Source organism: Somniosus microcephalus, chromosome 15 (assembly GCF_052327205.1).
Source record: "Somniosus microcephalus isolate GS21.2 chromosome 15, FLI_Smic_1.0, whole genome shotgun sequence".
Lineage (NCBI taxonomy): Eukaryota > Metazoa > Chordata > Chondrichthyes > Squaliformes > Somniosidae > Somniosus > Somniosus microcephalus.
Window position 1 is genome coordinate 4,874,221 of NC_141001.1, and position 13,943 is coordinate 4,888,163.

The following is a 13,943-nucleotide window of genomic DNA, read 5'->3' on the forward strand; positions in this document are numbered from 1 at the left end:
ACACTGTCCACACACAGCACCAGATAAAGACTACACTGTCCACACACAGCACCAGATACAGACCACACTGTCCACACAGCACCAGATACAGACCACACTGTCCACACAGCACCAGATACAGACCACACTATCCACACAGCACCAGATACAGAACACACTGTCCACACACAGCGGAACCTGGCACCAGCCAGTAACAGGGCTGGGATTCAGACCCTGCCATCTGCCCACAACACGTACCTTTGTCTTCACTTTGGCCATCACTCACTCCTGACACCCCTCGATTAGATGGTAACTCTGTTAACATAGTGTTTGTTTATGAATTTTGCTGGTTGTTGACTCCAGCTGCTCAGTTACTGCTCTCTACTCACTGAGTCTCCACCGCTGCTTTTTCTTCTCTGCGATCCAGAGCCAGACAAGAAGAAGCGGAGTCCGACGGAGGGAGGACCAGCCCATGGTCGTCAGGAGCCCGTACCCTCAAAGGGGGAGACGAAGCCCTCCGGTGTGCCGGTGACCCACCTACAGCCCCCACCTAAAGCTCCCATCAGCAAGGGGCCGGGCGAGTATGACACCCGGAGTCTGAATGAAGAAAATTTTGTAGCTTCCATCGGTGTGTACTGCACTTGGACACATTTTACAGCACAACTCGATAGAGAGGCAATCGGTCCGAGTGCCGCAGTCATTCTGTGATGGGAAACCGGTGGGGGTGGGATAAGCAGCAGCGTAGACTGTAAGGCCTGTACAGACACTGCCAGAACTGGGTTAACAGCAGGCTGTAGTGAGGCCTGTACAGACACTGCCAGAACTGGGTTAACAGCAGGCTGTAGTGAGGCCTGTACAGACACTGCCAGAACTGGGTTAACAGCAGGCTGTAGTGAGGCCTGTACAGACACTGCCAGACCTGGGTTAACAGCAGGCTGTAGTGAGGCCTGTACAGACACTGCCAGAACTGGGTTAACAGCAGGCTGTAGTGAGGCCTGTACAGACACTGCCAGACCTGGGTTAACAGCAGGCTGTAGTGAGGCCTGTACAGACACTGCCAGAACTGGGTTAACACCAGACTGTAGTGAGGCCTGTACAGACACTGCCAGAACTGGGTTAACAGCAGGCTGTAGTGAGGCCTGTACAGACACTGCCAGACCTGGGTTAACAGCAGGCTGTAGTGAAGCCTGTACAGACACTGCCAGACCTGGGTTAACGCCAGGCTGTAGTGAGGCCTGTACAGACACTGCCAGACCTGGGTTAACAGCAGGCTGTAGTGAGGCCTGTACAGACACTGCCAGAACTGGGTTAACAGCAGGCTGTAGTGAGGCTTGTACAGACACTGCCAGACCTGGGTTAACAGCAGGCTGTAGTGAGGCCTGTACAGACACTGCCAGACCTGGGTTAACAGCAGGCTGTAGTGAGGCCTGTACAGACACTGCCAGAACTGGGTTAACAGCAGGCTGTAGTGAGGCCTGTACAGACACTGCCAGAACTGGGTTAACAGCAGGCTGTAGTGAGGCTTGTACAGACACTGCCAGAACTGGGTTAACAGCAGGCTGTAGTGAGGCCTGTACAGACACTGCCAGAACTGGGTTAACAGCAGGCTGTAGTGAGGCCTGTACAGACACTGCCAGAACTGGGTTAACAGCAGGCTGTAGTGAGGCTTGTACAGACACTGCCAGAACTGGGTTAACAGCAGGCTGTAGTGAGGCTTGTACAGACACTGCCAGAACTGGGTTAACACCAGACTGTAGTGAGGCCTGTACAGACACTGCCAGAACTGGGTTAACAGCAGGCTGTAGTGAGGCCTGTACAGACACTGCCAGAACTGGGTTAACAGCAGGCTGTAGTGAGGCTTGTACAGACACTGCCAGAACTGGGTTAACAGCAGGCTGTAGTGAGGCTTGTACAGACACTGCCAGAACTGGGTTAACACCAGACTGTAGTGAGGCTTGTACAGACACTGCCAGAACTGGGTTAACAGCAGGCTGTAGTGAGGCCTGTACAGACACTGCCAGAACTGGGTTAACAGCAGGCTGTAGTGAGGCCTGTACAGACACTGCCAGAACTGGGTTAACAGCAGGCTGTAGTGAGGCCTGTACAGACACTGCCAGAACTGGGTTAACAGCAGGCTGTAGTGAGGCTTGTACGGACACTGCCAGAACTGGGTTAACAGCAGGCTGTAGTGAGGCCTGTACAGACACTGCCAGAACTGGGTTAACAGCAGGCTGTAGTGAGGCCTGTACAGACACTGCCAGAACTGGGTTAACAGCAGGCTGTAGTGAGGCCTGTACAGACACTGCCAGAACTGGGTTAACAGCAGGCTGTAGTGAGGCTTGTACAGACACTGCCAGAACTGGGTTAACAGCAGGCTGTAGTGAGGCTTGTACAGACACTGCCAGAACTGGGTTAACACCAGACTGTAGTGAGGCTTGTACAGACACTGCCAGAACTGGGTTAACAGCAGGCTGTAGTGAGGCCTGTACAGACACTGCCAGAACTGGGTTAACAGCAGGCTGTAGTGAGGCCTGTACAGACACTGCCAGAACTGGGTTAACAGCAGGCTGTAGTGAGGCCTGTACAGACACTGCCAGAACTGGGTTAACAGCAGGCTGTAGTGAGGCTTGTACAGACACTGCCAGAACTGGGTTAACAGCAGGCTGTAGTGAGGCTTGTACAGACACTGCCAGAACTGGGTTAACACCAGACTGTAGTGAGGCTTGTACAGACACTGCCAGAACTGGGTTAACAGCAGGCTGTAGTGAGGCCTGTACAGACACTGCCAGAACTGGGTTAACAGCAGGCTGTAGTGAGGCCTGTACAGACACTGCCAGAACTGGGTTAACAGCAGGCTGTAGTGAGGCCTGTACAGACACTGCCAGAACTGGGTTAACAGCAGGCTGTAGTGAGGCTTGTACAGACACTGCCAGAACTGGGTTAACACCAGACTGTAGTGAGGCTTGTACAGACACTGCCAGAACTGGGTTAACAGCAGGCTGTAGTGAGGCCTGTACAGACACTGCCAGAACTGGGTTAACACCAGACTGTAGTGAGGCTTGTACAGACACTGCCAGAACTGGGTTAACAGCAGGCTGTAGTGAGGCCTGTACAGACACTGCCAGACCTGGGTTAACAGCAGGCTGTAGTGAGGCCTGTACAGACACTGCCAGACCTGGGTTAACAGCAGGCTGTAGTGAGGCCTGTACAGACACTGCCAGACCTGGGTTAACAGCAGGCTGCAGTGAGACCTGTACGGACACTGCCAGAACTGGGTTAACAGCAGGCTGCAGTGAGGCCTTGGTAAGACCACACCTGGAGTACTGTGTGCAGTTTTGGTCTTTACATAACAAAAGGATATACTTGCCATAGAGGGAGTGCTGCGAAGACTGATTCCTTGGAAGGCAGGACTGTCGTATGAGGAGAGATTGGGTCGACTAGGCCCATAATTCACTAGAGTTTCGAAGAATGAGAGGGGATCTCGTGGAAACATATAAAATTCTGATGGGGCTAGACAGACTGAATGCAGGGAGGATGTTTCCCTGGCTGGGGAGTCTAGAACGAGGGGTCACAGTCTCAGGATACGGGGTAGGACATTTAGGCTTGAGACGAGGAGAAATTTCTTCACTCAGAGGGTGGTGAACTTGTGGAATTCTCTACCACAGACAGCTGTGGAGGCCAAGTCACTGAATATATTTAAGAAGGAGATAGATAGATTTCTAGACAACAACTTCGTCAAGGGGTATGGGGAGCGAGCGGGAATATGGTATTGAGAGAGAGGATCAGCCATGATCATATTGAATGGCGGAGCAGGCTCGAATGGCCGACTCCTGCTCCTAGTTTTCTATGGTTTCTATGTTAACAGCAGGCTGTAATGAGGCCTGAACGTTGCCAGACGTGGTTTAACACTGGGCTGCAGTGAGGCCTGTACAGACACTGCCAGACCTGGATTAACAGCAGTCGGTAGTGAGGCCTGTACAGACACTGCCAGACCTGGGTTAACACTGGGCTGCAGTGAGGCCTGTACAGACACTGCCAGACCTGGGTTAACAGCAGACTGTAGTGAGGCCTGTACAGACACTGCCAGACCAGGTTTAACAGCAAGCTGTAGTGAGGCCTGTACAGACACTGCCAGACCTGGGTTAACACCAGGCTGCAGTGAGGCCTGTACAGACACTACCAGACCTGGGTTAACAGCAGGCTGCAGTGAGGCCTGTACAGACACTACCAGACCTGGGTTAACAGCAGGCTGTAGGGTGGCCTGTACAGACACTGCCAGACCTGGGTTAACGCCAGGCTGTAGTGAGGCCTGTACAGACACTGCCAGAGATGGGTTAACAGCAGGCTGTAGTGAGGCCTGTACAGACACTGCCAGAGATGGGTTAACAGCAGGCTGTAGTGAGGCCTGTACAGACACTGCCAGACCTGGGTTAACAGCAGGCTGTAGTGAGGCCTGTACAGACACTGCCAGACCTGGGTTAACAGCAGGCTGCAGTGAGGCCTGTACAGACACTGCCAGACCTGGGTTAACAGCAGGCTGTAGTGAGGCCTGTACAGACACTGCCAGACCTGGGTTAACAGCAGGCTGCAGTGAGGCCTGTACAGACACTGCCAGACCTGGGTTAACAGCAGGCTGTAATGAGGCCTGTACAGACACTGCCAGACCTGGGTTAACAGCAGGCTGTAATGAGGCCTGTACAGACACTGCCAGACCTGGGTTAACAGCAGGCTGTAATGAGGCCTGTACAGACACTGCCAGACCTGGGTTAACAGCAGGCTGTAATGAGGCCTGTACAGACACTGCCAGACCAGGTTTAACAGCAGGCTGTAGTGAGGCCTGTACAGACACTGCCAGACCTGGGTTAACACCAGGCTGTAGTGAGGCCTGTACAGACACTGCCAGGCCAGGTTTAACAGCAGGCTGCAGTGTGGCCTGTACAGACACTGCCAGACCTGGGTTAACAGCAGGCTGTAGGGACGTTTGTCTGCCTGCTGCCAGGTGGATGCCTGTGCCTGTATTTGCGCTGGAACGTGGGTTATGTGGATGCACTCCTGCATTGTCCAAAGGTAGCCTACGTGCTTAAATTCTGCAACAGTTGGGGTGGGTGGTGGGACTCAATTGATGTTTATTTAAGTTCTGGGGAGCCTGTCGTGATCCAATTCCAGCCACGTAGCCTGAAAGATGGGGCCGGTTATCAACTCCTGAGGGAAGTGCATCTCAGCAGTGAGTTCCTTAGTGAAGTCTGAAGTGTAAGCTTTTAAGGTGAACTTCATCCTTCAGCCTACTTAAGGGAAAGAAATAATTCGCCTCACTTTTTGAAGAGGGGAGTATGTTCGCTGGAGGGCGGAGAGGGGCAAATGTAAAACCGAGCTTTCAGACAAGTCCACTTGAGCAATCGAAAGCTGAAATAGGGCATTGAGTTTAAAATCCTCCTCAATTATATATCCCACCACGGACTCATTCCACCCAACGTGCTCCACCCCGCAATCTCTCCCAGACATGCTCCCTTCACTGCACCCGCCCCCTGCTTGTCGCCCAACCCACTCTCCACAGGGAATCGTTTTTCTCTCTATGCTGTCAAAATCTCTTTCCTCATGAACATTTCTATTAGGTCACCAGTTAACCTTCTCTGTCCCAAGAAGAACAGCCCTAACTTTTCCAACCTCTCATCATAGCTGAAGTCCCTCATCCCTTGTGACGTCCTGGTAAACCTCCTCTGCACCCTTTCTGGTGGGGCCCAGAATTGTCAGCAGTACTCCAGCGGAGGCCCAACCAGTGATTTATAAAGTTCGAGCGTGGTCTCTTTGTTTTTATATTCTATTCCTCTGTTTATAAACCCAAGTGACTCCTATGTTTTTTTAAACACCTTATCACCTTGCCCTGCCACCCTTAAGGATTTGTGTACATGCTCATCTACCCTTTTCACAATCGTGCCATTTATAGTATACTGTCTTTCTATATTATCACAGATAGAAATCACAGATACCCCACAGTGCAGATAGAGGCCATTTCGGCCCATCGAGCCTACACCAACACATATCCCACCCGATCCCCGTAACCCCTACACCAACACATATCCCACCCTATCCCCGTAACCCCACGTATTTAATCCCCCTAACACTAAGGGTCAATTTATCATGGCCAATCAACCTAACCCGCACATCTTTGGACTGTGGGAGGAAACCGGAGCACCCGGAGGAAACCCACGCAAACACGGGGAGAATGTGCAAACTCCACACAGACAGTCGCCCGAGGCCGGATTCGAACCCGGGTCCCTGGCGCTGTGAGGCAACAGTGCTAACCACTATGCCAAAGTGCATTACTTCACACTTCTCCACATTGAACTCCGTCTGCCATGCTTCTGCCCATTTCACCATCCTGACTGTTATCCTGAAGCCTCTATCTATCCTCATTATGATCTACTTCTTTGCCAAGTTTTCTTATCATCTGCAAACTTTATAAAGCTGCTCCTTACACCCGAGTCTAGGTCGTTTATAAAAAATTGCAAAGAGTAATAGGCCCAAAACTAGCCCTTGGGGAACACCACTGCAAATCACCTCCCAGTCTGAAAAACATCCATCCACCACCATCCTCCGCTTCCTGTCACTGAGCCAATTCCATATCCATACTTTCCCCTTAATTCCATGGGCTTCCATCTTCTTACTAAGCCTCCTGTGTGGCACTTTGTCGATTGCCTTCCGAAAGTCCATGTATACAACATCTACTACATTACCTTGAACAACCATCTCTGTTGCCTCATCAAAGAATTCAATCAAGTTAGTCAGACATGATTTGCCTTTAACAAATCCATGCTGGCTCTCCTGGATTAACCCATGCCTTTCCAAATGAAAGTTTATTTTGTCCCTGATGATGGTTTCCAATAACTTCCCCACCACCAATGTTAGGCTAACTTGCCTGTAGTTTCCTGGTTCATCCCCCTCTTTCTTGAATAGTGGTATAACATTAGCAGTCCTCCGACACTACTCTTGTATCCAATGAGGATTGAAAGATTGTGTCCTCGGCCTCTACATGAACAGTTCCCTTTGGGTCCTTAATAGGCTCAACTTTTTCCCCAGCTCACCGCTTGCACTTTATATCTTTATAAAATGTTTTAGGGTTCACTTTAATGTTGCCTGCTAATTTTTTCTCGTAACCTCTCTCTGCCTCCCGTATTAACTTTTTCAATGCCCTCCTGTACTTTCCATAATCTTCCTGGTTATTAACTGAATCTTGCTCCTGAGATTTGTCATAAGCCTCCTTTTCCTATTTTATTTTAACTTTAATTTCCTTTGTCACCCAGGGCACATTAGCTTTGGATGAAATAAAAACAGAAAATACTGGAAATACTCAGCAGGTCAGGCAGCATCTGTGGAGAGAGAAACAGAGTTAATGTTTCAGGTCGATGACTCTCCACAGATGCTGCCTGACCTTCTGAGTATTTCCAGCATTTTCTGTTTTTATTTCTGATTTTCAGCATCCGCAGTATTTTGCTTTTGTATTATCTTTGGATGCTCTACCTTTTCCCTTCATAGGAATATGCCTAGCTTGCACCTGAATACTCTCTTCCCTGAGGGCAAGGTTCTGCTTGCGTTGGGTGGAAACAGCCTAAGCTGACTTGCCCTCCGATTCTCCCCCTCCCCCCTCAGTCAGTCCACCAACAGCCAGTCCCACCACCCTCAGCCGCCTAGCACCACTTACCATCCCCAAGGGAAGAGAGACCCGAATCTTGATGGTTGGGGGAGTTTTTGTTCCAATCCTGGACTATGGGGGATCTCTGCTGCTGTGCGGGGCGTGGAGTGCTGGGGGGGCTTCCTGTTTATATTGTAGCTCAGTGCCTGAGAGTAGAAAGTTTTGAGGCAGAGCTGAGGTTTTCAAAACTACCTGTGAACGTGGACCACGCAGACGAACTCATGCTTCGCTGATTCTCATGTGATCACCGAGAAGCCATCTCCATTTGGGAATGGCTTCTTCCCGGTTGTGTTGTGTCCTCCATTTCGCCTATCCAACCAATCTCTGACTCTCTCTGTCTTTCTTTCCTGCTTGCAATGCATCTTGGGTTGTAGAGTTGTGGAACAAGCACCAGGATATGAGAAAACAAAAAGCTTTGGAAAAACAGAGTAAGGAATTTGACAATTCAGGCCTGTCATACGAAGTACTTCCTACTTTTCTAGCGAGGCACTCTAGCCGTGTCTCTTGTTTGAATCATAGTCCTTTGCAACTTGTGCTATAGACTCATTGCCTCTCACCTGTAGACATGCTGTTGGGTTTGTGTATCTCTCTCTTTCAGCTCTTTCCATCTCGCTCTTTCCCCCTCTTTCTCTTTCTCTCGCACTCTGTCTCACCCATTAAACTTGCAGGACGCAGGTATGGGGGAGCGGGGGATGAGCCCATTGCTGTGTAGTCACACCGCATGCTTACGTACAAGTTGGCCAATGGGTCCTTTGGCCTGAAGCCACCAGGCACATGACCAATGTGCCAGTGTTGAGTTCTGCTCTTTGTCTTCCATTGCTGCCAAATGCCCTTTAAACCCATTGACTTCATCACCTTGGTTTGTGGGATGCTGTTTCTAAATGAATGGGAGTAGCTAGTTTCATTTAGTGCAGGTAATTCACAACAGACTCATGTTTAAGATGAGGTAAATTGGCAACCAGGAATAGTGCAGCTGCCATGGGAGATGATAGATATGTCTGTAGAAGAGAACTGGGGGCCTATTGAGAATACAGTAACACAACTTGAGCTTCTCAAAATCCAGCGAGGTTTCGAGAGGGGAAATAGTGAACAATTGTTTCTGCTGGCTGGTGAACCGGTGACGAGGGGGCACAGACTGAGGATTATCACTGCCAGAGTGTAGGGTGAAGTTAGCAGAGATGTTTTCACACAGAGGGTCATTAGAACAGGGAATGCTTTACCTGTAACATTTAAAAGGGAATAGAATATGGATTGAAAAAGGAAGAATATGAAAGGATAGGGGGAAAGGGCAGGGAAACGGGATTAGGGGCGATAGCTCCAAACACAGTCAGCTGCTTACAGAGTTGGTTGGGTGATTGTACGTAGCAGGACTGTATTTGGCAGAGATGGTTGGTTTGGGTGCATGATCTTGCTGAGATCCCAGTGATGTTTGTACTATTAAAATTATTTACTCTAACCAACCTTTCAAACGTGAACCATCGGTGTGAAAATTGAGACATTGAAGAGAGCCATGAACATTGAAATGATGCCTGATAAACTCCACTACATCAGTGTATCCCTCTCAAATTTGTAGCATTGGAACACAAACAGCTTTTGCCTCTAGTTTCCTTAGAAGCTTTTCACCCTGGCACTGTGGGGTAGAGTTGGGGTGGTGTGACTGATTACAGGATGTGGATCAGTATGGTTCATCTCCCTACTCGTTGACGTGGATTCTCTTGCCTACAGGTACCGAGGGTCCCAAACACTTGTCCGACATGGACCCAGACGAGAAGAAATCGCAAATCAGCGCGGATAGCGGTTTGAGTGCAACGAGCTCGCAGGTTAGTCCTTACTGCTCATCAGTAAAGTCAGGAGGAATCTGTAGCACTAAACGCGTTGCAGTGAGCCCTATTGAGAAGCACTTCACTCTTATCAGAGGAGCTCGTGAATTGTAATGCCGCCTAGGCCCGTCACAGGAAATGGTGAGGTTTCTCCAGGGAATGTGACGTGGACTGTGGATTCAAATGTATTGTTGTGAATGGAGCCGGGGGGGGGGGGGGCGAATGGAGCCCGGGGGGGGGGGGGGCGAATGGAGCCCGGGGGTGGGGGGGGGCGCGAATGGAGTCGGGGGTGGGGGGGGGGGGCGAATGGAGTCGGGGGTGGGGGGGGGGGCAAATGGAGCCCGGGGGTGGGGGGGGGGGCGAATGGAGTCGGGGGGTGGGGGGGGGGGGCAAATGGAGCCCGGGGGTGGGGGGGGCGCGAATGGAGCCCGGGGGTGGGGGGGGGGGCAAATGGAGCCCGGGGGTGGGGGGGGCGCGAATGGAGCCCGGGGGTGGGGGGGGGGGGCAAATGGAGCCCGGGGGTGGGGGGGGGGGGCGAATGGAGTCGGGGGGGGGGGGGCGAATGGAGTCGGGGGTCGGGTGGGGGGGGGGGCGAATGGAGTCGGGGGGGGGGGGCGAATGGAGTCGGGGGTCGGGTGGGGGGGTGCGAATGGAGTCGGGGGTCGGGTGGGGGGGGGGCGAATGGAGTCGGGGGGGGGGCGAATGGAGCCCGGGGGTGGGGGGGGGGCGAATGGAGTCGGGGGTGGGGGGGGGGGCGAATGGAGTCGGGGGTGGGGGGGGGGGCGAATGGAGTCGGGGGGGTGGGGGGGGGGCGAATGGAGCCCGGGGGTGGGGGGGGGGGCGAATGGAGTCGGGGGGGGGGGGGCGAATGGAGTCGGGGGTCGGGTGGGGGGGGGGCGAATGGAGCCCGGGGGTGGGGGGGGGGGGCGAATGGAGTCGGGGGTCGGGTGGGGGGGGGGCGAATGGAGCCGGGGGGGGGGGGGGGGGGCGAATGGAGTCGGGGGGGGGGGGCGAATGGAGTCGGGGGGGGGGCGAATGGAGTCGGGGGTCGGGTGGGGGGGGCGAATGGAGTCGGGGGTCGGGTGGGGGGGGGGCGAATGGAGTCGGGGGGGGGGGCGAATGGAGCCGGGGGGGGGGGGGCGAATGGAGCCGGGGGGGGGGGCGAATGGAGCCGGGGGGTGGGGGGGGCGCGAATGGAGTCGGGGGGTGGGGGGGGGGGCGCAAATGGAGCCCGGGGGTGGGGGGGGGGCGAATGGAGTCGGGGGGGGGGGCGAATGGAGTCGGGGGTCGGGTGGGGGGGGGGCGAATGGAGTCGGGGGGGGGGGGGCGAATGGAGCCGGGGGGGGGGGGGGCGAATGGAGTCGGGGGTCGGGTGGGGGGGGGGCGAATGGAGCCGGGGGGGGGGGGCGAATGGAGCCGGGGGGGGGGGGGCGAATGGAGCCGGGGGAGGGGGGGCGAATGGAGCCCGGGGGTGGGGGGGGCGCGAATGGAGTCGGGGGTGGGGGGGGGGGCAAATGGAGCCCGGGGGTAGGGGGGGGGCGAATGGAGTCGGGGGTGGGGGGGGGGGGCGCAAATGGAGCCCGGGGGTGGGGGGGGGGGGCGAATGGAGTCGGGGGTGGGGGGGGGGGCGAATGGAGTCGGGGGGGGGGCGAATGGAGTTGGGGGTCAGGTGGTGGGGGCGAATGGAGTCGGGGGTGGGGGGGGCGAATGGAGCCCGGGGTCGGGGGGGGGGAATGGAGCCCGGGGTCGGGGGGGGGGAATGGAGCCCGGGGGAGGGGGTCGGGCCGAATGGAGCCGGGGGTCGGGGGGGGCGAATGGAGCCCGGGGGTGGGGGGGTGCGAATGGAGTGGGGGGGCGGGGGGCGAATGGAGTCGGGGGTCGGGTGGGGGGGGGGCGAATGGAGCCCGGGGTCGGGGGGGGGGGGAATGGAGCCCGGGGGAGGGGGTCGGGCCGAATGGAGCCGGGGGTCGGGGGGGGGCGAATGGAGCCGGGGGTCGGGGGGGGCGAAGCGAATGGAGCCCGAGGGGGGGGGGGCGGGCGGTGTCGAATGGAGCCCGAGGGTTTGGGGGGGGGGTCGAATGGAGCCCAAGGGTGGTGGGGGGGGGTCGAATGGAGCCCGAGGGTGGGGGGGGGGTAGAGTCGAATGGAGTCTGGAGTCGGGGGGGGGGGTGCCAATGGAGCCCGGGGGAGGGGGGGAGCGAATGGAGCCCAGGGGAGAGCGAATGAAGCCCGGGGTCGGCGGGTGGGGGGGGGGGGTGGCGAATGGAGCCCGGGGTCGGGGGGGGAGTGGGCCAATGGAGCCTGAGGTTGGGGGGGGGGGTCGAATGGAGCCCGAGGGTCGGGGGGGGTAGAGTCGATTCTGAGAGTGGGACATGTTTTCTGGAGGAGATGACTGATTTTAATTCTCTGTAAATGTCCCGACTCCCCGTCGTGCTGACTTTAATCCAATATATCTGTAAGTGCCGATCTCCCACTCTTCAGCCTTGCGAACACTGCCCTGAAAACCAAATACATTCTGTACCAACATCTACACCAGGAAACAGTTCACTCAGAGAAACTCATGCCAATATCTCCCAGCAACCAGGGATGAGGAAATTGAGAAGACAGAGCCAGGCCTGGGTGGTCCCTGATGGCTGGGCTACAAGGGGCAATGCAGCACTCTGTAAACTCATTCTCGACAGGGCTGCCAGCGACAGCAGATGAAGGGTCGGGGAAACACATACGACAAGAGGGAGACATTAAAAGCACTTGCGACTGCTGCATAAATTCAGATGCCTTGAATGCCAGCTCCCTCCTGAGTAGCGCATCATATTAAGACTGGTTGAACTTACAGTGCATACAGATGGTTTTGAATTTAAATTGTTTTCCTTTTTTGTGTCACTGGTAATACTCTCGCTATTGTTCTGTTCTCTCTCCTCCTTTCTTACTCTCCCCTTCCCACCTCCCAACCACCCTTCCCCCACCTTCCAACGACACCAGAAGAGCGACAGCGAGCCTATTACCAGCTCTGAGCCGCCTGCACTCACCAGGAGCACCAGCCAAGAATCGGAAAGCAGCACCGTGGTAGGGCAATGACGAGCTGGGGCGTATGCATGGTGTGCGCTGTGCTCCTTTGCAGTGCAGTGGGGCAAGCTGTATCGCCCGATAAATAACGCCCCGCCCACTCCCCCACTAACACTCGGCCCAGATCAGTTTCACAACCAGCAGAAATCCACAAGTTGTTTAACAGAAATCCCCAGGGATAAATGGTATTTACCCCAGAGTACTAAGAGAGACAAGGGAAGAGATTTGTGAGGCATGGATTCTCATTGTGAATGAGTTGCTGGTGAGGTAGGAGTAGATTAACGGTGCTCATATTGAAAAAGAGGGACAAAACCGGCACCGGCAAGGGCAGATCCATTAGTTTCTCTTCAATTCCATGTAAAATAATGGAATGGATTATCGGGAATGAAGTTGGATTTTATTGCACAATACTAACCCAGCCAGCGGCAGTCAGCATGAATTTAGAAGGGGACTAGTCGCCCCACTTTCTTTGAAGAAGTGATGGCCCAAGTGGACTGTGCCAAGTTCCACATGAAAGGCAGGTGGTTAAACGCAAAGCTGTGGAGATTCATTTAAATCTTGGGTGCGGATAAGAATCTGTCTGAAGGTTAGAAAACAACAAGTACTTGTTAGAAGAATGATGTTGGGGGTGTGCCTCAGGGATCAGTGTGGGGACAGCTACTGTTTCTAATTTACATCAAAAATTTGGATTTAACAGCCCAATGCAAATAGGCACATAGGACCAAGAGTGGGCCATTCAGCCCCTCGATCCTGTTATGCCATTCAATGAGATCATGGCTGACCTGCGACCACCTTTGGCCCATATCCTTTAATACCTTTGGTTAACAAAAAGCTATCAATCTCAGATTTAAAATTAACAATTGATCCAGCATCAATTGCTGTTTGCGGAAGAGAGATCCAACCTTTGTGTGTAGAAGTGTTTCCTAATTTCACTCCTGAAAGGCCTGGCTATAATTTTTAGACTATGCCCCCTAATCAGTTAAACTTGCCGATATTTTCAAACCTGGAAGGGCAGTAGGATCTATGGAGGCATATCGAAAATTTCAGAACCACGACAGAGGGAAAAGAATACAGGCCAGTGGAAAGTATTGCACATCGGAAGAAGAGAGGACCATCGCAGCGGATACAACACTCAACGTGTCCAATCAGTGCAGAGCAACAACTCAACACTCAACGTGTCCAATCAGTGCAGAGCAACAACTCAACACGCAACGTGTCCAATCAGTGCAGAGCAACAACTCAACACGCAACGTGTCCAATCAGTGCAGAGCAACAACTCAACACGCAACGTGTCCAATCAGTGCAGAGCAACAACTCAACACGCAACGTGTCCAATCAGTGCAGAGCAACAACTCAACACGCAACGTGTCCAATCAGTGCAGAGCAACAAC

General features: G+C 53.9%; 1 protein-coding gene across 5 annotated transcripts in view; it reads left to right on the forward strand.

Annotated features, from left to right (window-relative positions):
• madd (MAP-kinase activating death domain) overlaps positions 1–13,943 on the forward strand; it is a 268,175-nt gene that overhangs the window by 168,210 nt on the left and 86,022 nt on the right. For 4 of the 5 annotated variants that reach the window (XR_015080939.1, XR_015080941.1, XR_015080940.1 and 1 more), the window contains 4 exons: positions 407–607; positions 8,044–8,097; positions 9,395–9,489; positions 12,469–12,552. Coding sequence is in view for 1 of the 5 variants with exons in the window: in XM_086007468.1 (XP_085863594.1) it covers positions 407–607; positions 8,044–8,097; positions 9,395–9,489; positions 12,469–12,552 (434 nt within the window). In the remaining 4 variants the exon portion in view is untranslated. The remainder of the gene's footprint in view (positions 1–406; positions 608–8,043; positions 8,098–9,394; positions 9,490–12,468; positions 12,553–13,943) is intronic. The other variant, XR_015080942.1, reaches the window with a different exon arrangement.